The following is a 24,136-nucleotide window of genomic DNA, read 5'->3' as shown; positions in this document are numbered from 1 at the left end:
ATAATAACATACAAATATGTACGTCAGATGAAAAACACCAATATTCAATTAAATCAAAACTAACAACTTATATTGAATTTCAATCAACTGATAAAATAACTGTTTATAAGAAGTGCGATAAAATTTTCCATAACTATATGATTAAAATTTATCAAAAAGAAAAACTGAACTTCACTTTTAAATGGTGACTCGAAGTGAGCTAACAAAATAATTTTTAACAGTTTTTGTCAAAAACAAAAATTTCGGGCACTTATTTAAAAAATTAAAATAAAATTTCGTGCACTTATTTAAAATTTATTTAGCGAAAAAGGTTCTGATAAAACGACTTTAAAATTATAATGAATATTAAAATTTTATTACGATATACGATAATATTCACATTCACGATATTGAATTTATCGATTGGACTCCAAACAATTAATGAATTATGTGAAGATTTTCCAATTGGTACACGAATACCACATCCAGAAGATTGTAATCTCTATTTGAAATGTACTAAAGATAATAACAAATCATTTGCATTAGTTATTAGCTGTCAAAATAATATATTTTTTAACCCAAATACATTAGAATGTGATCCGAATTATGAAAGTGAAATATGTCCAAAACCGAAAACATCACCAATTTTCAATAGAAGTACAACAACTAAACGAAAAACAAAAAAGACAACAACTTTAAGAACTAAAACGACTAGATCAACACAGAAAAAAACAAAACAAACAAATAAATCAACTTCTACTAAAACTACAATAGAACCAACTATAATACCTGATGATTATGAATATTATGATGATCTAACAACGACACCAATCAATACAAATAATGGAATACATTGTCCCGAAATTGATAATGATCAAGTGAAATTTTTAGAAAATCTTGATGATTGTACTAAATATTATATGTGTTATCATGGACGTGCCCTACCATTAAGATGTTGGAATGGATTACATTTTAGTATGAAACATATGACATGTACACCACCTGAAATTGCAAATTGTTCTGTAAGTGAGATAATTTTGATTTTTTTTCTTTTTAATTTTCTTAATTTTTTTTTCACTTCAAGGCTAATGCAACACCATATCCGAATTGCCCAATTTTTGGAAGAGCTTTATTACCACATCCAGAAGAATGTCGATATTTTTTCTATTGTACAAATGGTATTAAAACAATTCAACAATGTGGATCATTCGATTATTGGGATATTATTGAAAAAAAATGTAAACGAAAATCCGAAGCTATTTGTTACTCAGAGAATAAGAAGAAAATTTGATATGCTCTTGAAATTTTCGTTAGAGAAAAACAAATCCAGTTTCTAAACTTGTATAATTGTAAAATTGTATGATAAAATATAGTTTACTTCATCAATTCGTTCGTATGCTCTCTAAGATGTTTTTTTTGTTTTATATTATCTGTACAAATACATAAATATTCTGATTACATAAATATTATGATGGTAGCACACAAAACTTGCAACACTGTTAGAGTTCTGAGTAATATCAACCACGCACCTGCTCAATATTTGGATTATTACTTGCAAACTTAATTCATCTCTATTATATATGTAAAAGACTTAAGATTACTTTTAACACAGCATTTAATTATTAAATTATTTAGAGCAATTTAAATCAGGCGTTAAAATTTCTGTTGTATTGAAACACAAATTATTTTAATTACAATAATTATTTCTCCAATATTATTTTTAAAAATTACCACCGCTACAATGTTTGGAAGAAGAGTAATAATTAATAATGGTAATTTACGTGCGTTTAATAACGTATTATTTAGGTCAGATTAAAAAAATTACAAGATTTATTAATTAAATTATAATATCCTCTAACAAATAATATTGAAATTGATTTCCAATCGGTCATTAATTCAGACAAGAGTGTAAGTGAAAAGAAAGAAATATTTGCAAAAAGAATTGTGCAAATATTTTAGTGTCAGTTGTTTGGATAGCATTTAATAAGCATCATCGTGAGCAAAAACGTCGAGTCTACAGTGATATTGAATAACAAAATTTGGTATGTTGAATTACGGAAGTTGTGAGCCAGAATTTTATTGAGGCTAATACTAAAGCAATCTATATTATTAACGGCTGCATCTATTTTCATACCAATTAACAAACGCACATATAAAATTGTTTCTTAATTAAATTAACAAATTCTTGAAAATTTCAATTAACATTTTCCAATAGTAGTGCGTTTCCAATTAATTTCAAGAAATTAAAAATTTTAAATAAAGGTGTTTTACGCATAACCCCTCGAAATTTTGTATTACCTACATGTTATTAGTGTTGTATAGGTATAAATGTATAAATTTGTAATTATTATAAAGATTTATGTTTTCCATTTCTTATAGAGACCTACATAAAAGATTAAAATAATAACATTGCAATTAAAATTATTTATTGTACTTAATGTGATTATAAAGTGTTAGACAATGTGGTACATGCGATTTAATCTTATTAAATTTTAAATGTTTTAAATTGTTATACGTAAATTATGCAAGTAATTAATGTGGAATACCTATATTTTATTGGTAATATAGTTATTAAATTGAATATTACATTGGTGGGCCTCAAAAATTTTTAATTTTCGAATGCATTCCTAATTCAAATGTAAGAATGATTACAAGTAGTTAAAAATACCGCGGTTGCAGCACTATCTTAAATTGTTAAGCATGCAAAACTGGCCGTTGTATTAGGCATTAAGCTTGCAACCAATATTATTTGTTCGTCAATATTACAGATTGCATTTTTAGGTATTAAATTCTCGCAACAATTATTGAAGTATTTGAAAAAGAGTTTAGAATTTTGAAGCCATTAAACCTAAATCACTAAACTTTTTTAAAATCTTCTTACTGCTTCAAAAATTCAAGAACCTGAAAATGAAACCAGCAACATTTTAATATTTAAATAACGTGTTGTGTTTGTAAATTTGTTACTCGAATATTTAATTTTAATGAAATTAATGAAATCCTTGCTAAAGAATTCTATATCCTCCATCTCTTGCTTTCTTTTACCTTATATAAAAAGAAAAAGCAAATGGTTTTGATATTTTGTTTAAAAAGAAGAAGAGTTTTAATTTTCTATTTTCTATTTGCCATATACTTACTTAAGGATATCATGTGTATTGGATCCTTTCTGGAGTATTGGCTCAGTAAACTTTGTTTCTTATATAAAATTTTTAGATAATAACGTAAATATTTTTGAATTGAGTTTTCTCTTTTGATTTCCTGTTGTAAGCAAACAATTTATATTGTCTTTTCTTATACTATTTAAAAAGTTGATAAGGTAAGATAAAGACAAAAATAAATAATAATAAAAAGAAGAAAATAAGCAAAGAAAATTTTCACAAAGAAATTTTCCTACCTTTTCACCTAAAACCCTTTTTTTTCTTTTCCTTTTGTTTTTTCCGGTTTCTTTTGGGTGGTTTTCTTCTAATTTTGATATTATTTTTTACATTGGGATATTATTGGACATTTTGTGTTGTCACAAGCAGATGACTTATCTTGATGAAGGTAAAAGTGTCATACAGTTTATAAGGTATTATTGTGTAGATTTTGTAAAGATGCAAAATCCATTTTATTCGGATTTATTTGCGTTTTTCTGATATTTTATTTATTTCGTGTATTTTATCCCTTTCTTTTATCTCTATATGAAAAATGTTTTGTAATAAAATTTGAATACAATTAGAAATTTCATCGGTATTCTGTGGCAATAGTAAAACTTGATTTAATTTTGATTTTGAGATATTTGAACAAGGGTGTTGAAAATATTGAGAAACCCTTCAGATAGGTGTGCCTGCAAACTTATAGCATTTAAGAATGTTGTATGGTATAAGACAAAAGAGACCTTAGTTTACACAGTTTCTGAGGATTTTTTTTTTTTTATTTTAGTACATGTGTTAAAAATCATCGAAAGACAAAAATTGGTGCACTCAAACTGTCATCAGAAGTATCAATAGTGGGTAACTTTAACACAATCTTAAACGTACCTGGATTGTAATAAACTCCAAAAACTAATCAAACTAACTAACCATTAATTTTGCTCTATCGTTTTTTTGTGTCTATATTCTGTGAAGTAAGAGACGGAAATGCTGTTATTTATTATTAATTAGAAAACGAATATATATAAAAAACTATCGGCTCCTTGATAGTAGATCTGGATTGTTAACATACAATAAGCTGTTGATATATAACCAAATGATAAAGCCTTGTTGTTCTAACCAAACGTACATCAAATAAATACAAATTTTCCAGAACAAGGCCTTTCATAATATGGAAGGTGCTCCCTAGTATGTGCGCAATTGTGACATTCATAGGGATCTGGGTCTACTCCACGTAAGTGAGAAAATAAAGAATTGTGCCATGAAATGTAGGGCGCATTTGGAGCAGTATGTAAATGTCGAGGCCTGGCAAATTATAGAGGAGAGCGTTTGGACGAAGAGACTTAAGCGAACAATTCTAGCGTAAGTGATTGCAATTTTTTCGTTTATTTTTACATTTACTCATTGTGTTACTGTAAATTTTTTACAAAAATTAATTGCAAAAAATTACTGATTTTAATAAAGAAAAGGAAAACAATTAAGAAAATAGATGACAACATTAAAATACCAAAACATCACACCTGGAAAGAGTTACTCTATTTGTATATAACTGTTATTTAGAAATAAAAGTGATTGACGTATCCAACTTTCAATTTTTCAAGTTAAATTTAATAAAAATTATTAATTCTGCTTTATGAAGTTTTGTCTAATAACCACAGATTGTGTGTAGGCAGTAAGGTATATTTATTTACAAGAAAACTAGTATGAATTTTCATTAGATTTCATTCCTGTATAGGTTGATTTTAACAAAACATAGGATTATGTAAAAGGTAGATCAGAGAACCTTTATTAAAGGGATTAAATTAATGTGAATAGCGAAGTACCTAAGTTTTAATTTTCTTTAAGTTTTATTTTAATGGATGAAAAACTTTTTTTATTGTTATGAGAATATTAAAATTTTACAAGTATTTTTCAATAGAATAGAGGCTAATCTGGCTAAAAAAATATGAGAAATAAGATTATAATGGTTATTATTGAAAATAACCCTTTGTTATTTTCCATCTGTTGATTAATTTAGAGGTGATAAATTCAATGAATATTAAAAATTAAAACTTCAACAATGAGTAAGTGATTAAATGATTTAATTGTTAAATTAATTTGGTTTCTAATATGTTGCTAAAATCTGGCGGCATTTCGTATTTTAATGAAAAGGAGTGAATTTATTAGGTATGCTAGAAAAATGTGAATTTGGCTTTTAGTACAGCTTCGCTTTGTGCCATTCAAGTTCCTTTTTATGAATTTTATTCGCCAGCTAGGCTCACTAAGAATCGGAACTCAAATATTAAACTTCAAGTATGCAAAATCGGACCACAAAAAAGTCCACTTCCCGAGGCTTGACTTTTTTCAAAAGTTATTCAACCGGAACGTATCAAATATTGACTCACATATTATATAAAATTTCATCATTTAGCCGAGACACATTAGTGCACACAAAGGTTGACAGGCTGACATCTTGTTAAAAATGACTTATTTACGATTCCCTTCCATAGAGAAGTGCGTTTCCACCGAAAACGCAATATATGCAAAATTTGGAGCCATCATACATCACCTCCCTTCTTGTATGAAATGCGGCCGGTAATAAGGTAAGCTTAAGTTTTCAAAAATTTTGGTAATGTAAGAAGATTATCTTCTGGTTACTAGCCACGTGTTCCAGTTTTGATTGTTTCCACAATATCCTTAAAAACAATTTCCTTTTTCGTTCATTTTTAATTTTAAATTATTTACATTTTTTATATAATAATCATCATTATAAAGCAAGTGATAAAATCTTAAGAAAGCTCAATGTAAATACGATATGTTTGTATTACTTAAAAATAATTATACTCTACGACCTGCAGTGCAAAAAAAAAAAAACGAGATTCATCTTTCATTATCGAAAAGCACCATATTTTGCTCAGTAATGGAAAAGTTTGTATTCGCATAATTAATTTGTAATCTTACGCGTGCCATCATTATAATAATTAAAGGCTTTTGTGGAAAAAAAAAACAAAAAAATAAAAATTAAGAATCATGAATGAAAAAATGGCATGAAAATGAAAAAAAATTTTTTTAGCGAATCATCGTTATCTTCTCTGTCAAAGAAAAGAAATAATTATTCAATTAAAAATTTTACATTGTCAATATTGTATAAGGAAAAAGTTTTATTTCATTATAGCCATTTTGAGGTGCAAAATAATTTGAATTTTAAAATATTCTCTGCCTTTGAGTTACGCCTCTTCAATCATATACTCATAGAGAAAGATAACATTAAAGTTACCTGAACCAAGTGTACACTTACTCTGAAAGATACCTGATATTAGATCAAAAATCTTAACAAACTGAATTAATTTACTGATTCAAGCTCTCCTTTTAACCAATTATTGTATTAAATTTTAGATATTTTCTAGATTTTTTAAAAAGAATTGCTCATTAATTTTTATCATATCTAATATTAATAAAATCACTGAGAGAAACTGAAGCGTACTCCTCTCACTACAATTTCTCTCAGTGTTTAAATTATGTACACTGAGAGAAATTGAAGTACACTTTTATAATTAAAGCAATTTGGTCTAATTCAATTTTAAAATGACCAATATTTTAAGAAACCTAAAACTTACCATGGAATTATGAGTCAACTTGGCAAATCTTCAAAATGTGGCACGCTCACTGCAAAATTGTACAACGCTCAAAGTTCAATTGGAAGAGGTCCTTAAAAAGTTGATTCTTCTGAAAACACTCTTAATTTTTTTTTAATATTTATAAATTTTTTTTCATGTATATGTAAGGGCTTTATGCATAAAATCACTGAAAAATCCATGGAATAAGGAAAATTCTTTTCTTTTTTGAATTTTTCTTTTGTTCCAAAGTTTTTTTATATTGTATGGTGTAAATGTAATTGTGATAGGGACTAAAATGACAAATAAATATGAGGAACGACATTTTTGATTAATTTGACACACTTTCAATATAAATGACTTTATAATTATCTTTTTTTTATGTTATTTTTGCTTTTTTTTTTCTGCTTCATTTTTCTTTCTGTTCGATAACTTTTTTATATTTTATTTGTTGTTTGGTATTTTTTTTACCATTTGAATTTGCTAAATTATTGGTAGATTGATTTGTGGCAGATATTTATATCTTTTCTATCTTCTTATTTGTTTTATACGTGGATGCAACTTTTAGGCATTTTTTTATGCTAGAAAGCACAGTATGCAGTGTAAACCTAAAATCAAACGATTGCATAAGAGTAAATGAGAAAATATAAAATTAATTGAGCCATAACAAACGTAAATACATAAACGGATCGGAACCAGCAATTTTGATCAAATTATTTTCGCTATAATGTTAAATTTTCTTAATATGAACCGTAGGAGATAATTGACTATTTAGAATCGAAATAACGGCAAAATCTGTGACGAAAAAGAAGATTAAAAATTATTTCTCCTTTCTTTTTCTGTTACAAGGATAAGTGAATGTAATGTAAGCCGTAGAAGTAAGTCTTGGTCGATTTGTAAAGAATTTCGAACATATTAATAATTAATTTGTCTAGGTAAAAGAATGATCCCACATATGGGCTTCTTATGACAGTAACAGAGAAACTACATTCATCTCAAGAGTGCACTTCTTGAATTCTCAAGAAAATAAGACAGATTAGAAACTTACGTAACAACAATTTGTGCTTATTAATTATGCCAAGGAAACTAAGTGCAAACCAAATTTTGTCTTCTACCCAAACCAGTTACTCAATAATTAATGTCCACTCAGTATGAAAAATATACAACAATATCAGTGCACCCTTATATTTTGGGGGTAAGCTTTTAAAAAATATTCAGTAAAATTGTTAATAATTTTTTAAATAATATTAAAAAAAATAAGAAAAAAAAAATATTTATGATAAATGAGTTATTTATAGTAGATTGTACTGCTGAGTTGAAGAGAAATTACAATAGAAAATCATCATTTTGATTATATTATTTAATTACACACACAAACACACACTCATTGATTATAAATTCATACATTCTTATATGGGCTCAGTTATAAACACAATTTATGTATGGGTAAGACATTCATGCTTATTTTATTTTATAGACATTTTATGTTTATGCTTAATTTTACTTTCACCTCAATTACTTAATTAGGTTTTTTTTTCTCTTTTTTTTTTTTGTTAGGATTTCTTTTTTGGTTAATTTATATTTAAATATGAATGTATGTTTCCATACATACATGCATACACTTATTTGTATGCCTTATATTCATTAAAATAAAAATTACTTCATAATTATGATTTTCGTGCTTTAATGTAATGAAATCAAGTGTAAATAAGAAGACCGAAAAAAAATTATAGAACAAAAAATTTCCCTTATTATTCTTTTAATTTGTAATAAAAACCAAAACATTAATAAAGAAAACAAATGCGCGCTAAAAAGCTTGGATTTTGGTAAAAAATTTGTTTTATGAAAAAATTCAATACATGGTTTCACTTTTCTTATTGAATTTATTACTGTTATTATGTAAATAAATGAAGTTCCACATGATATGCAAGCCAAATGTATGCATACCAAATTCTTCCGATTACTAAGGATACCTCTGCCTGCTTTTGGCATATATGGAAGTCGTCGCTTTTGGCAAAGAGCACTTGATTGTAGATTTGTAGATTTGAAACGGGGAATACACACCCGGGTCAGGGAGCTGATGGGGCAGCGAGAGAACAGTGGCGGAAAGGTTCTCTGAATAGGGATCGATGACTCTTCCGCGGAAGCCATCAGGCGGCGCGGTGACATTCTGCGGTTCCGGAAAATCCCTGTACACGGGCTCAGAATGGGGCAGCCCGAAAGAACGGGGTTGGTGGAATTATCGGCGGGCCGGGTAGAATCACCACGGGAGGCAAAAGATCCCAAAAAGGAATCGGCGGATGAGTGGGGTCTTTCCGAAGGATATAAAACCCCGGATGAAGGGCATACCCTTCATTAACGACGGAGGAGATGGTGGAAGACCTAGAGCTAGCCCTTCTGAGTCTTAGGGAGTCCTTCCCAGAAAATGACGTCCGGATGGCAGGGGGAGATCACCCTGCCAGTCAACTCAGCAAATGAGGGACGAAGGCACCAGGGTCGCCCAGGTTAATGTCCACCACGCCAGAGCAGCTTCGGCTGTTCTGGCAAGGATGTTCACCAAGGAACATCTGGGCATAACCATGATACAGGAGCCCTGGGTACACAAGGGGCAGATCAAAGGACTGTTAATTAGAAATGCACAGGTAGTATGGGATTATGGGCAGGACCGACCCAGGACCTGCATTCTAATTAGAAAAAATATTAACGTTATTTTACTTTCAGAGTACATGACAAGGGACCTCACGCCTGTCAGGGCCAGCATTAATTTTGGGGGCAAGGACTTGGAGATAGTGCTCGCATCAGCGTACTTTCCGGCGAATGGAGCATCCCCTCCACCACCGGAGGTACAGAGGCTTGTGGAACAGTGCAATAGGAAAAGGTGGCCACTCATGTGGTGCGAGTGCGCATCAAGTTGCATGGGAAAGCAGGGACACAAACACTAGAGGTGAGTCTTTATTAGAATTTGTAGTTAGAGAAAACTAGAAATATTTAATGTAGGGAATGCTCCATTTTTTGTAACTAGGGTTAGAGAGGAGGTACTGGATATCACATTTGGCAGTCCAAATGTGGGGTTTCTGGTACGCGACTGGAAGATATCGGGGGAGGTTTCTATGCCAGATCATAGAATCATTCGGTTTCGTCTGGGTGGTTTGATGGAGGAGAAATCTAGAAATCCAAACTGGGACAAACTAGGAGGGATACAGAAGGGACCTAGAGACAAAACTGTCGAGGGCCTCGGTTAGTACTGTGGTCAGGCATCCCGTGGTGTTGAAAAGGGCTGTGAAGCAGCTCGGGGTATAATGGTCAAAGCTTTTGAATTGAATTGCTCCATTAGTGTGCCAAGGGATTTTACAGATGCACCTTGGTGGACCCCGCGATTGGAAAACTTGATGGTCGGGGTTCGCAGGCTTTTCAATAGGGCTATGCGAGAAGGTACTTGGGAAGAGTGTAAGATGAACTTGGCAGCCTACAGCAAGGAGATCCGCAGGGCTAAGCGCAGAAGATTTAGATCATTTTGCGGGAGCATAGCGGAGACGCCGGCGGCTGCGAGGCTGCATAGCGTCCTGGGTAGAGGCAGGCTGCCAGTGAATGCTTCTTTAAGGAGGCCGGATGGCGGCTACACGGAGAACGAAGAGCAAAGGGCTCTTCTCTTACTGAAGGCGCATTTTCCCAGCAGTACGTGGATGATAGCACCTCTCTATGGATGTCCATTATGTTGGCTACGAGAGTTGCAGAGACTGCTGTGGAGCAGAGCACCCTAAGGATGCACGTGGCCAGGGGATGCCCGCAGGGTGGGGTTCTGTCTCCGCTAATGTGGAGTTTGGTGGTGGAGGGACTCCTTGATGAGCTGCTACGTCAGGGAATTGATGTCCAGGCTTACGCCGATGATATTGTCATCATCGCTAGAGGTAAGTTTGAGGGAATTCTTTGTGATATAGTCCAAAGGGGCTTACGGGTGGTCCGGGCCTGGTACGATACTGTGGGCCTCAGGCTTAACCCTAACAAAACGGCCCTGATGCCTTTCACTAGGAGAAGGAAGCTGGAGCATTTGCGCACAATCTACTTGTGCGGAGCGGCTGTAGAGAGAAAACCGGAGGTCAAATACCTAGGAGTGGTATTTGGTTTCAAGCTTCTTTAGCGAAGTCACGAGGAAGCTGTGTCTACACGGGCAACCCGGGCCCTTATGGTTTGCAGGGCCATCTCGAGCAGGTCGTGGGGCTGCTCCCCGTCTGTCATGTTGTGGATGTATACCATGATGGTCGTGCCGATCCTAACTTATGGAGCGGTGGCATGGGCAAGAAGGGTGGCTCTTGGTACGGCTGGAAAGAACCTGGAACGATTGCAGAGACTCGCATGCTTCTGCATCACAGGGGCTATGAGAACTTGTCCAACGGCGGAAATTGAGGTGATTTTGGGACTAACCTCTTTGCACCTCGTTGTAGAGATGGCAGCGATTGCCATTTTCAGGTTGGAGGGAAATGGAGCCAGAATAATCGGTGTGAGAGATCGAGGTCGTCTTGTCGGGGAGTTTCCGCTTCGAGAAAAATTTTGTCTCGTTGCTGAGTAGCAGAAGGGACTGGGAGCGTGACTTTTCAGGTCGCCTAGTGGGAACACACGTTATCAGATGGAACGCAGATGGGTCAAAGACCAGTATTGGGACGGGTGCGGGAGTATTTGGGCCAAGAACCGAATTCTCCGAACCTATGAGAACTTTTCCGAATGTGTTTCGAGCTGAGTTGCACGCCATTGAAATGTGCGTGCGGTTCAGCCTGGAAAGGGGGTATCGGGGACAGGAGATAATGATTATGTCGGATATCCGGGCTGCGATCGGAGCACTGAACTCGTTTACAGTATCCTCCGCGGCAGTACGGGGCTGTCTTAAGAAGCTCAATGAGTAAGGCAGATGCTACCGGGTCACACTGTATTGGGTCCCAGGCCATGTGAGCGTGGAAGGAAATGATGCGCTTGCAAGGAAGGGGGCAAACACACAGGGGGGATTAAGGAAGCTCCTGGGAGATTATGACCAGAAGCGATTTAAGAAAATTATAGGGATGGGCAAGAACCTGGTCAGAGTTCTCACCGGCATTTTGACGGGTCACTGCAGGCTTAGCGGACACTTCAGTCGGCTGGGCCTGGGGGAATGTGATGCTCTTTCTCATAGGAGTTTGGAGGTGCTGGAGGGCTTTGCTCGAGCGTGTGTTGTAGGGCATGCCCCGCGCTCGGATGGGGGCGCACAATAGATTCTTATACGTGGTCGCGGTGCATTGTTGCCCCCGTTGAACAAATCTACAAATCTACAAAAAGCACTGAGATCAGTATATATTCAATGCCTGTTGTTGATACTACTGTAAGGTTGTGGAGCAAATTTAAAGAGAAATTCAGTTTTACATCAATCAAATGTTAATAAAGGTCGAAAAGTTTTCAAAATTTCCAACATTATATTTAATAAAGGGCCTATATATGTTGCTAAACTAGCATAATCATATAGTAAAAATTTATGCCTGCCATATTGTTAAAACCATTCTCATAAACATTTATACCTACATATACAACATTTTCCTTTATTATCATTTTCATCTCCTATATTTAATTTTAATTGCTATCAAGGGTATAAAAAATAATTTATTAATCTAATATAATATTAATAAATTTTTTGAATACAATATAAACTCTTTAATTACCCTGACATCATATTTAAATACCTTCAACGACATACCTAATGTGTCTACCTATTGAATAGAGAAATTACATTTCCATTTAGGTTTATTTCTACAGTATTCCCACTCATAATTAAATTTTGCTTAAAGGTTTATGGTTATTATGGTTCTACCGTTGATAATACCTTGTACGAGTGCACATATATATATAAATGATATATATATATAAAACATATCCTTTTATCTTGGTTTTATTACACATATACCCTTGTAGGTATCATAAGTAGTATGATGAAGTTTATTCAAATATTAGTCCTAGCTAACTGTTTACTGGAAATGTAATAGTTTCCTTTTTTAATAATAGAAGTGTATGTTATGTAAATTTCGCACATATAAAATTAAAAATGAGAAAAAGTAGAAATAAAATCAAAAGGATCAAATCAAAATTGTGCACCCAATTTATAACTGTTTCAAACTAACTGACAATTATTTCTCGTTCCTACATAAAAAAATAAAAAAAGTTTCCATTTTTGTTTTTTGTCTGATCTAAAACTTTTGTCATTTTAGAATTGAAAAAATTTCAATAAAATAAAATGGAAATTAAAAAAGAATGAAAGGGTAATAATGATTTTTATATATGTACGACCTACACGTTCTTTTGTGTCAATCGACGGTAAAAACATTCAAGGAAGAGTAAGTGATTCGGAAATCTAATTAAGATTACCTTAAAAAAAGAAAACATGGCGTTTGTCAAAATAAATACGAAAAAACTCACCTTCTTACGAAAAGAGCAGTCAATCAAACGCATTCCGGCTTTAAATCACATTCTTGGACGAAAATTTTAAAACTTAATTTCACTACTTCCAAGTAATTTCAAATATAACGTTCTGGCGGCAACTTAAAATCGAATTCAATTTGTCATTAGTTACTATCTTCCAAAATCTAATTTAATAACTACTGTCAAATTAATTGAATCTCTTACCGGTATATAAATCATAAATTAAATTATTCTCTAAAATATTCTCTAATAAAGTAGAATTCAAAATGTCGAATTGGATTCGACATTGATACTAACTAAACTAACATATAAAAATTTAATCCAAAGTTGTTGGAGATGGATAGAAGGGGGGTTTTTGCTATTGTGAATTTCTCAAATATTCAAGAACTGCTGTCCAATTCGCAATATTTTTACTTGGAACACAGACACTACGGGCAAGTACTAGAGGGGATTGGAATTAGATGCCTAAAGGTGAATGTTGACAGTCCGACGGAAAAGGTTCTCCCCAATTTGGTTATTAAGAAGAAAGGTTTTCTTGGCAATCCTTCGCACATACCTTAATGTTTTCAATGTCAAAGAGAAGGGAACCGTATACAGACGTACATATGTATAAAATGTACAACATTTGATATAAATTTATTTCACTTTGATCGACTTTTATTCAATTTATTTGAAAATAAATAAAAAAAAAATTTAAAATAAAATTAAAACTAAAACAAAATGAAAAAAGGAAAATTGTAATCGAATTTTATGTCCTTTTTATATTAATTGGCATTTTTCAATATATTGAATGGAAAAAACAGGATGAAGCAGAAAATATTCCCGTTGTTGTTTTTTTTTTTTGATTCTTGTTTATTATGAAACAATCTGTTATCTTTGCAACACAAAACTATATACAAAACAATAACAAAAAAGAAAACAAAAACCCAGAAAAACAATTAATCCGTAGGGGCTTTAAAAGATTTAAAATATTCATTTTCGGTGTGTGTACGCCGCCGTTTTAATAATTTCCATATTTTCATATTATTTTATAAGTTTATGTTTGGGCGTTAATATCCTTTTTAAGGACTACATATGATTATACATGTAATGTGTTTATACAGTTATAATATTGTACATAAAATATTAATTATGTGAGATTAAAATGTCTTCAAGGATCATTTAATACTTAAAAAATAAAGGCTTTAGTCAGAAAGACCAATTTAAAATAACTACTTTATCGCCCTCTAGTCAACAAATAAAATCATAAATGTTTTCTTATATCATAAAAATTATGGTTTTTTGAATGCAATGCAATCATTTCATATAAATTTTATTAAACTTCCCAAATTAGTAATTTCCAATTGAATTGCCAGAAGTTCGCCCAAAAAAACCAATAATAATATGGTATGGAAACCGATAAATTTTCTATATAACAATTGAGAATTAAAATTGTTGTTGTGTTTGTTTTTTTTTTTATTTGTTGGCTCTACTTGGATTTTGTTCTTCTCATAGTTTTATTGTCATACTTGTATAATAATAATTTTGGCTCTCTTTTCTGTTATTTTAAGATTTTTCTTTCAACATGAGAGAGACAATTTTTGTTCTTTTCTTTCTGTAAATAAAAAAGATGACAAATATATTTTTTTTTCTACATAATTTTGTAATAAAATTTTATGCATTCCTACACTTTTAAGTTAAAATAATCATAAAAATTATTATGTTCAGTAAAAAAATATATTTATATACATATTTGTGTTTATAACAGTAAATTTTATTTTCATATCTCATCGAATTATAGATTTTATAAAAGATGTGCATATTATGTGTGTGCACCTTGGGTACAGTGATTTAACAAAGTATTGTTGCAATATTAAAAAAATTTAATACATACAAAATTCGTTGTTCGAACAGTTGTAACATACTCTTCTGTTATATGGTGGGAAAAGGCCGGAAATGTGAAAGTCTTAAGGGGCTGCCGCATTTTGCCTAAAAAGAGAGCCTTCAAAGGAAAAATTGCGAATAACATCAGTAATACAGAGATCCAAAGCCTAGTGACATTAGAGGTCACCTTCGTATTGTTATAGAAATCAACGGCATTCAGAACATTGAGTTACATTTGGGCTTTGGCCCGAAGATGAAAAATGTGTACGCAAGTCCACAAACGTTACAAGGGCCTTCGAACACTACCCATCAATATTTCCAGTTGAAACATATGCTATATTAAATTGAGTGTTGTGGATTGTTTCAGAAGAAATCTCAGAAACGAATCTCAGGAGGAATTAAATCAAACAGTAGGGTTATTATTGGATCCGTAACATCTGATTTAGTGAGATCTAAGCTGCTAAAGGAATACGTTGATGCTCTTAGCGTTTTGGCTAGATATATAATAAGGTAACTTTGACGTTAGTGCAAGGACATTACGACATAGATGGAAATGAGAAAAATATTGCGCTCTTGGTCATCCAGATTAGAGGCTATTCCTTCGACATCTTCTTTTTCTTCTGCTGGAAAAGGGCGCAATGATGGAGCACTTTTTTAGGTGAATGTGAGGTGGTGGCTCTCCTACGACTGAGGTACTTCAAAAAAAACTTTGCGACTATCATAACGTAAAATTTTTAAAAATAATGAACAATAATTTTTGCATTTTACTGTTTTTATAACTGTTTTACAAATATTATTTTCAAGTTCATAAAATCCTTTGAAGTGAATAAACACGCATACATATACGAGTATATTGTAATAAAAATATTTTTCGAAACGCATAAAATGTACGCCCTCTTATAGTTATTATTTGTGTATGAGGTATATACTAGACTAAACTAAAGAAATTATGTAAGTACATACATAGGAATAAAATGTATAGAAAACTAAATTGTTAAGTCTGGTTAAAGGATGTGAATTCATTAATGTTTCACAATATTAGCTTTGCATTTCATTTTTTTTTCTCAATTTTTTGAATGAAGTTATAGAAATGGCGCCAGACGGATTTATTATCAATTTTTTCCCTCCTCCATACACACAATATTCACTTAATATACATAATATTTATAGTAAAAGTAAGAAGAGAATAAAAAGAAAAGTTTACTTAATAATATGAGGAAGGAGGCTGTTAAACTATAAGTATACAGAAAATATTTACAATAATTTTACTTTTAGAAAAAAAAAAACAAATAAGTTTGTATGTATGATGTGTGTTTAAAGTGAATTTTTGTAGATTGAAATCAATGTTCTCGCTTTTATTTGCTATTTCCCACATCCAGAATCACTATATGTAATAATAATGTGTCCTTTGTGGATATAGATTATTGTATTATGTACATACATACATGTGCATATTACATTATATTTTGACATATTCGAATATCCTGCTGGAGTTGATTTTCTTGTTTTTTTTTTTTTTTTACGGGATAAATGTGAATGTGGTGTACAAAATATGTGTACAAGAAATATTAAGAGAATTATTTTATAATAATAGTTCCTGTGTTAGTTTTGTTTAACATCATGATGTCATATTATATTTTGTAGCTTTAGAATTTTCTGAATTATTGGAATGCTTTTTTTTCTTAAGTGCATTTTATACACGACAATTCTACGTGCTGACAATTTTGTTGTTCAAAATACTTGTGTTTTTGTGAGAATTATCCAATGATCCTGAAATTTTTAAGGTTATATTTTGAAAAAATCTATTAACAAATACTTTAAAATTTTTATTTATATGACAGTTCTTGTTCTTGTGCTCATAGGGTAATTTGAAAATAAATGCATTGATTAAAAAAGAATAAATGTTAATTGCATATTTATAGGCACTTTCATTAATAATTTAATTAAATTATGCGTTTTCATTAATTTAAAAGAAAATTAATGATAATTTCTTTTTCTTGAACAAGCAAAAATACTATTTTCAATAACAGTACTATATTTTTAAAATAACCCGTCATATATCAAAATATATAAATTTATTGCATACATTTAGGATGGACAAAAAAGAAAAATTTGAAGCGTTTTAGTAACGATTGAGTAGGACAGTGAGTTGATTAATGAAATAATCATATTTTTTGTTGGTATGACGTTTACAAAGCTGCTATCTAAAATTTAAAAGCAAACCGGTCTAATGTAGATCGCCTATAATTATGTTAAAAAGCGTGATTCTTTTTCCTTTTCTTGCATTTTTCTATTTCTATTACAATTTATTCCATTCTATGCTCAAATCCTAATAAATACACCGAAACACAATATAAAGGACATTATACAAATCCTATTTATTAGAGTTATTTTAGCTAATAAAGCTGTGTCATTTTCCAAAACAAAAAAAAAAAACTAAATGAAAATAAATAAAATCAGCAAGTTGTATATTGAAAAATTGCAAAAACAATAAAAAGTATAAAATTTGAGAAGAGCACGGCCATAGTATGCATAAGCATTTTACTATTTAATTTTGTTAAGTGCAAACACTTGTTGAAATCTTCCACTAAATAATAATATGTGTGTACATTTGTATATTATTATGTAAGTACACATCGTATATAATATACAAACATAAAAATGTAACATGAGAATACATTTTTTTCATAGTTGGATTTTTTACTTGTGTATAAAAGCAGCACTAGCTATCAAAACTATAAAAATGTTCTAGACTTTTGCATAATCATCAAAACAGAATAATATGGTGAGAGAGGCCATTCACTTAATTTATTAAATTCAATTTTATTTTATTAGCTTAATAGTGGAGAACAACATAAAAATGAAAAAAAAGCTTTAATCCTATATCCGTCCATGTATATAAAAATATTAAAAGATTACCAATTCAGTTCATCTGTTCTGACCACGAAATTAGCATGAATGTGTACACATGATTATAAATTATTTTAATTTCTAATAAATTTTTAATACATTAATTATTTTAAATTATATTCACATTATAATTGAGCTGCCGTTGAGGAAAAAATTCATAAAAATTATTTTTAAATACACACAGAAAAAAAAAGTAGTATAGCTGTTGTTTGTATATAATGGTATGGAATAAATTAGGCACATGACTGTGGCAACTCTACGATTAAAATTAAAAAAACTAATCTTTTAAAAAAAATGACTTATGTTCTCTACGAGTGGAACGTTAGAAAAGATAATTCGCACTCATTAGTCTCGTATATTATATTACAAATTCAAGGGTACACTCAGAAAAATATTTGAACGCAAAAATATTTCAATAGATGACAATTATATTGTTTTTTGTCAAGTTTTAAGTGATCATTTCTGCTTCGGCTTAAAATAGCATCACGAACTATCTTTAATACTGTTTTACTATATAACGATTTCTCTGTAGTTCAAAGACATAACTTCACTCAAAACCGAAAATTAAAAAAAAAAAATTTATTTTATTAAAAAATTCTTAAAATTACAATGTCATTAATTAATTAGCCAGAAAATTTTTATTCCTTTTTATTTTTCTTTGATGATTTTCCTTTTTTAACAATTTCTATTTTCTTTCGGATACAACATTTTCGCCATATCAATTTAATAAAGAATTTTACAAATCTATAAATTATATAAAACACAATTAAATAAAACAGCAATACATCAAATCCTAAACGTTCAAAATCATTCATTGCAAGATTAGGGCTCATCATATGTTTAGCTCCTTTATGCCTCATAACATATTCAATCCAAAATATTGCATTTTCTTTAGCAGTCATCGGTCGATCTCGATATAATTCTGAATAATGCTTTACATTTTTTGTATAAGTTTCATTTGTCAAAACATCATTTATAAGATTTTTAAAAGAACTTATAGTTAAATTTCGAATATTAACACTAACACCAAATCCTTTTTTAACCATATCATTAACATTACCAGGTTGATCACCAAATAATGGTATTCCAATTGTTGGTACACCATGATAGGCTGCTTCAACTAAACTTCCTTTACCACCATGTGTTATAAATAATTTTAAATTTGGATGAGCTAAAATATCATCTTGTGGTAACCAATTTTTAACTAAAATATTTGTTGAATTTCCTATATCAGTTTCCCATTTTAAAATAACATTTTGTTTTAAATTTGATAGCACAGAATGAATATCTTTTGTTGCATTCGGATTAATAAATTCAGCTTTAACATTTGAACCTAAACTGAAGAGTATTGCTCCATGTTCTGATGATTTGTCCAAAAAATCTTTAATATCCTGAAAAATATTTAAAATTTTTTAAATTAATCTGGTTTTTAATAAGATCTTACATCTGGTAGTGGATCTGGTTTTGATTTCACTTGAATTCCACCAATTTCTACATAAGCCGGAACATTCGCTCGAATTAAACCTTCACTAAAGTGATGATTAACAAGTAAAAGAGAAATATTTTGTAGCATTGTTTTATAACTCGGATATTTATCTGGTGGAAATAGGAAGCTACAAAAATATAAGAAGAAATTTTATGTGTTCTAGCACAAGCACATAAGAACAATTAACGCTACGCTTCTATTTTTCAATGTTTGACTTACTTGTAATATGATTCTTGTACATAATCATAAATTCGCAATATAATAACTTCAAGTGAACCATATAAGAAATTTAAAATACGATAAAAGAATCCATCACCAATATAAGCGCCGATTCCCATTTGACCAAAACGTGAATAATCCAATGTTAACAATGGATTTCCAATAACACGATCCAAAAAGAAAAATGGTCTTTGTACCCATATAACAGCAGCTGGACAATTAAAATGTGCCGAAAGACCCAAATGAAATTCATTAAAAATATATCCTAATAAAAGTAAATCATATTTTTCTTCATTCATCAATTTTTGAAATTCATCGGTTAACGTGACATTACTACTAACATCAATTAAAGATTTAACTATATTAATAAGATGTTGATATACTGAATAAGCTCCATTTGTTTGTATCATAAGTTTAATAATATCTTCGAAACCAGATTTCGGACGTAATACTAAATGTTGGAATCCAGTTAAATTTGGTTCAGTATATGGCATTGTTGTTACAACAGTTACATTATGACCTCTTTCAACAAGAGCACGTACAACAGCAAAATGAATAATTAAATGTGATTTACTTTGGGTTGTAAATAAACCCAAAATATTTGCTGTTTCTACATTTTCAATATTTATAAAGGCAATAATTAATAAAATTCCAATTGAAATAATTCGAATATTAACCATCACAAATTTGAATTGAGTTCCAGTAACACTAAAAGAATACTAATGATTTTAATCTAATCGTTTTGGGTTACGGGGTATGAAGTAATTAATAATTTCATTAAGTATTTTAATGCTACTAAAATGTTGATAATATTTTGAGTCTTAACAAAATTTTTATGCTGTAATTTTTATAATATCACAATTGGTATATAAGATAAGAGCATTAAAATGATAAACTGGAACTTTTATAAGCTTAAGATAATTTGAAAGCTACGATAAGATTTTGATTTTTTTTATATTTGAGAGAAAATTTTTGTAATACAAAATTAAAGAGAGCCTCTCATCAATTTGAAAAATTCTCATTCTCAAATTTATTTGAAAATTAAAAAACCACCTAAACGTTTCCGCTAGATTTAAGTTTTAAAATGTAAAATGCGCTCACTATTTTAGATCAAAATATTGAAAACTCTTCTTCGTTAATATTTTATTTACAATTTTATTACAATAATTTTACTGACTCTGAAAAACTCCCGGTTTCTTCTCCAATGCCACAAACGTAATAGAAGTTTAGTGACTTTCTTAACTAATTCGAGATCATCGGCTAGTAATCATGTTCGGACAAGGCTTGTAAATGTTAATTATGCAGTGTGAATTAATTTAATTATTCCTCTTATTCCTCTAGTAATAGGCTTCTTGATATTAATGCATATTTATGATGGTGGTTTAGGACTGTCGAGACATTCAGCTAATTTCATTGTTTATAAAATTTCTTCTCTAAGTTAAAGTTTGTGTACTTTCTAATTCAGTGTTATTCTCTTTTTTTACTAAATTTTATTTACGATTATTCTTTTTTCGATTTTCTCTTGTTAAAATCTTTCTCTGGTAAGCTACGTCGACAGCATTTCCTCCATAAAAATTTAATAATTAATTTTATAATACGATAGAATGCATAAAATAAAATCACTAAGAACAATATAACATCAATACCTAAACGTTTATAATTACTCATGAAAATAGCTGAGTTTTGCATATGTTTTGCCCCATTATATCTTAAAACATATTCAATCCAAAATATTGCACTTTCTTTAGCAGTCATTGGACGATCACGGTATATTTGTGAAAAATATTTCACTTCTTTTGAATATTTTTCATTTGTTAAAACATCATTTATAACATTTTCGAAGGAGTCAATTGTTAAATTTGTAATATCAATACCAACTCCAAAACCTTTTTTAACCATCTCCCTAATATTACCATGTTGATCAGCAAATAATGGTATTCCAACCATTGGTACACCATGATAAGCTGCTTCAATTAAACTTCCTTTACCACCATGTGTTATGAAAAGTTTAAGATTTGGATGAGCTAAAATATCATCTTGTGGTAACCAATTCTTGAATAAAATATTTGTAGAATTTCCTGGCAAAATCTCACTATCCCATTTCCAAATAATATTTTGTTTTAAATTCGTAAAGGTTGTATAAATATTTTTGATAACATCAGAATTAATGTATTCAATTTTAGCATTTGAACCTAAACTAAAAAGTATTGCACCATGTTTAGAAGATTTATCTAGAAATTTTTTAATGTCCTGAAAGATCAAATAATTTTTTTAAATAAATGCTGTCTAAATTCAGGCCTTATATGAATGTAACTCAGTCTAACATTAAGGGGTTTGCTCAATAAATTTGACTTACATCTGGTAAAGGATCTGGTTTTGATTTAACTTGTATACCACCAATTTCTACGAAAGCTGGAACATTTGCTCGAATTAGACCTTCACTAAAGTGATTATTTATGAGTACAAGTGAAACATTTTTCAATACTTCTGTATAACTAGGATATTTTCCCGGATCAAACAAAGTTCTACATGAAAGAAATAAAAAATTATATTGATTTCCAGATTAACATAAAAACTTTAACTTACTCGTAATAAGATTCTTGAATATAATCATAAGCTATTGCATTGATTATATCGAAAGTGGCTAATAAAGAGTTCAAAATATGATACAAAAATCCATTACCAAGGTTTATATCCAATGACATTTGATAAAATCTTGAATAATCTAAAGAAAGTATTGGATTTCCAACTAGACGATCTAAAGTATATAATGGTTTTTGAACCCATATAACAACTGCCGGACATTTAAAATGTGAAGTAAGACCCAAATGAAATTCATTAAAAATATATCCTAATAAAAGTAAATCAAATGATTCTTCATTCATCAATTTTTGGAATTCATCTGTTAATGTAACATGGGCACTTCCATTAATAAATGTTTTCATTGCTTTAATTGCTTTTATCAATTTATTATATGTGCCATTTGCTTGAATCATATCTTTAACAACATCTTCATAATTTGTTTCTGATGGTAATACTAAATGTTTATATCCACTTAAATTTGCTTCATGATATGGTATTGTTGTTACAACTGTTATATTATGACCTCTTTCAAGAAGTGCACGAACAACTGCAAATTGTATTACTAAATGTGATTTACTTTGACTTGGAAATAATCCCAATATATTAGCTGATTCTACATGATTATTATTAAAAGAAATATTTAATCCGATAAATAATAATAATAACAAATAATTATAACACTTATAAAACATTTAATTGAGAATGGAATGTTGCGGAAGAGCACCGAAAATAACATAAAATTCTAATCGCAACAGCAACAATACTAAATTTTTTTTTAAATTATTAAACTTTTGTCTATTACAAAACTTATTCATTACATAATTTTTTTTACTTGAATATTGCAAATAAATAGCTATATAATTAAAATATCTTAATTGCTTAGATAATTTCAAAATTAATAAGTAGGTTTCAATGGAAATAATTTCTGATTATTTATAAAAGTTTAGAATAATTTAAAGCGTGACTTTGTAAGAATTCAAATTTGTTATACTCTCATTTAATTAATAATATTGTTACGATTAATATAAGTGACAGAGAGCTTTTACACAACAAAGAATAATGAAAAATAAATTTTAGAGTGACGTTATGAATTTCAATAAAATGAGAGCTTTTCTTTTAATAAAAATAAATTTGAATGGACTTTCAATGAAGCTTTCTATATTATAAGAAATAAAATATATTAATTGAAAATTCTTTAATATAATTTAATTTTAACAATGTAAGAAACTGTGCTATATCAAAAATTTCAGAGTATAGATACTTTAGAAGCGGAATAATTTCACAACCTTACATTATACAAATAAATTTACCATAGAAAATATGCTGAACATTTCAACTATACGTGATGAATTTCTGAAAAATTCAAATTTGACGCGAAGTTCATAGGCACGCAGTTTCAAAAAGTGACAGCTCGAACAATTAATTAATTATTTCTACCTTAAGCGGAAATTGGGCGACTATCAAAGAAGAAAATTATAAATGCCGCCAATTCACAAATAATAAAAGTGATTAAGTGATATAAGTGATAAAAGTGATATTAGTAATTAATTATATAGGTGATAAAAGTGATATTACCAATTACAGAGCAGTTTACAAACAGTTGTAAACGAATAGGTAACTTCATATTTCAAGCAACCCGCTTAACTTGGAGATACAAACTTGAAAACTAAAAAAAAAAGGTTTGGCATGGTATTCTTTAATCTAGCAAAAGTCTGATAGGACAACTATGCACAAGAATTTCGACACATTAAGACTTCAAGATATAAGAGACAAGAGACAACTACTACATATTATACATAATATACTAAACGGCAATGTAAAACGCTACATGAACATATTCTTCAGCTATGACACACACCAACACCAGCACAAAGACACGTCAATAATATGAGGTTTATGTCAACAAGGGTTTGAGTAGATCGATTGAGTAAACTGTTTAA

General features: G+C 30.1%; 2 protein-coding genes across 2 annotated transcripts; one reads left to right on the top strand and one right to left on the bottom strand.

Moving 5' to 3' along the window:
• Nucleotides 1–338: 338 nt before the first annotated feature.
• LOC129607505 (uncharacterized) lies at nt 339–2,012 on the top strand. The gene is made up of 3 exons (XM_055518533.1): nt 339–1,001; nt 1,064–1,217; nt 1,939–2,012. Exons 1-3 carry the CDS (start codon nt 339–341, stop codon nt 2,010–2,012), a joined length of 891 nt encoding a protein of 296 aa, XP_055374508.1.
• Nucleotides 2,013–18,527: 16,515 nt separating this feature from the next.
• Nucleotides 18,528–22,933, bottom strand: LOC129607504 (uncharacterized). The gene is made up of 6 exons (XM_055518532.1): nt 22,200–22,933; nt 21,970–22,138; nt 21,115–21,863; nt 19,614–20,321; nt 19,353–19,521; nt 18,528–19,299 (listed from the first exon to the last, which is right to left on the bottom strand). Exons 1-6 carry the CDS (start codon nt 22,886–22,888, stop codon nt 18,547–18,549), a joined length of 3,237 nt encoding a protein of 1,078 aa, XP_055374507.1. The 5' UTR covers nt 22,889–22,933; the 3' UTR covers nt 18,528–18,546.
• Nucleotides 22,934–24,136: the final 1,203 nt, after the last annotated feature.

This window comes from Condylostylus longicornis, unplaced genomic scaffold, assembly GCF_029603195.1.
Source record: "Condylostylus longicornis isolate FDR11 unplaced genomic scaffold, ASM2960319v2 ptg000027l, whole genome shotgun sequence".
NCBI lineage: Eukaryota > Metazoa > Arthropoda > Insecta > Diptera > Dolichopodidae > Condylostylus > Condylostylus longicornis.
This window is presented reverse-complemented; position numbering and strand designations above follow the sequence as displayed.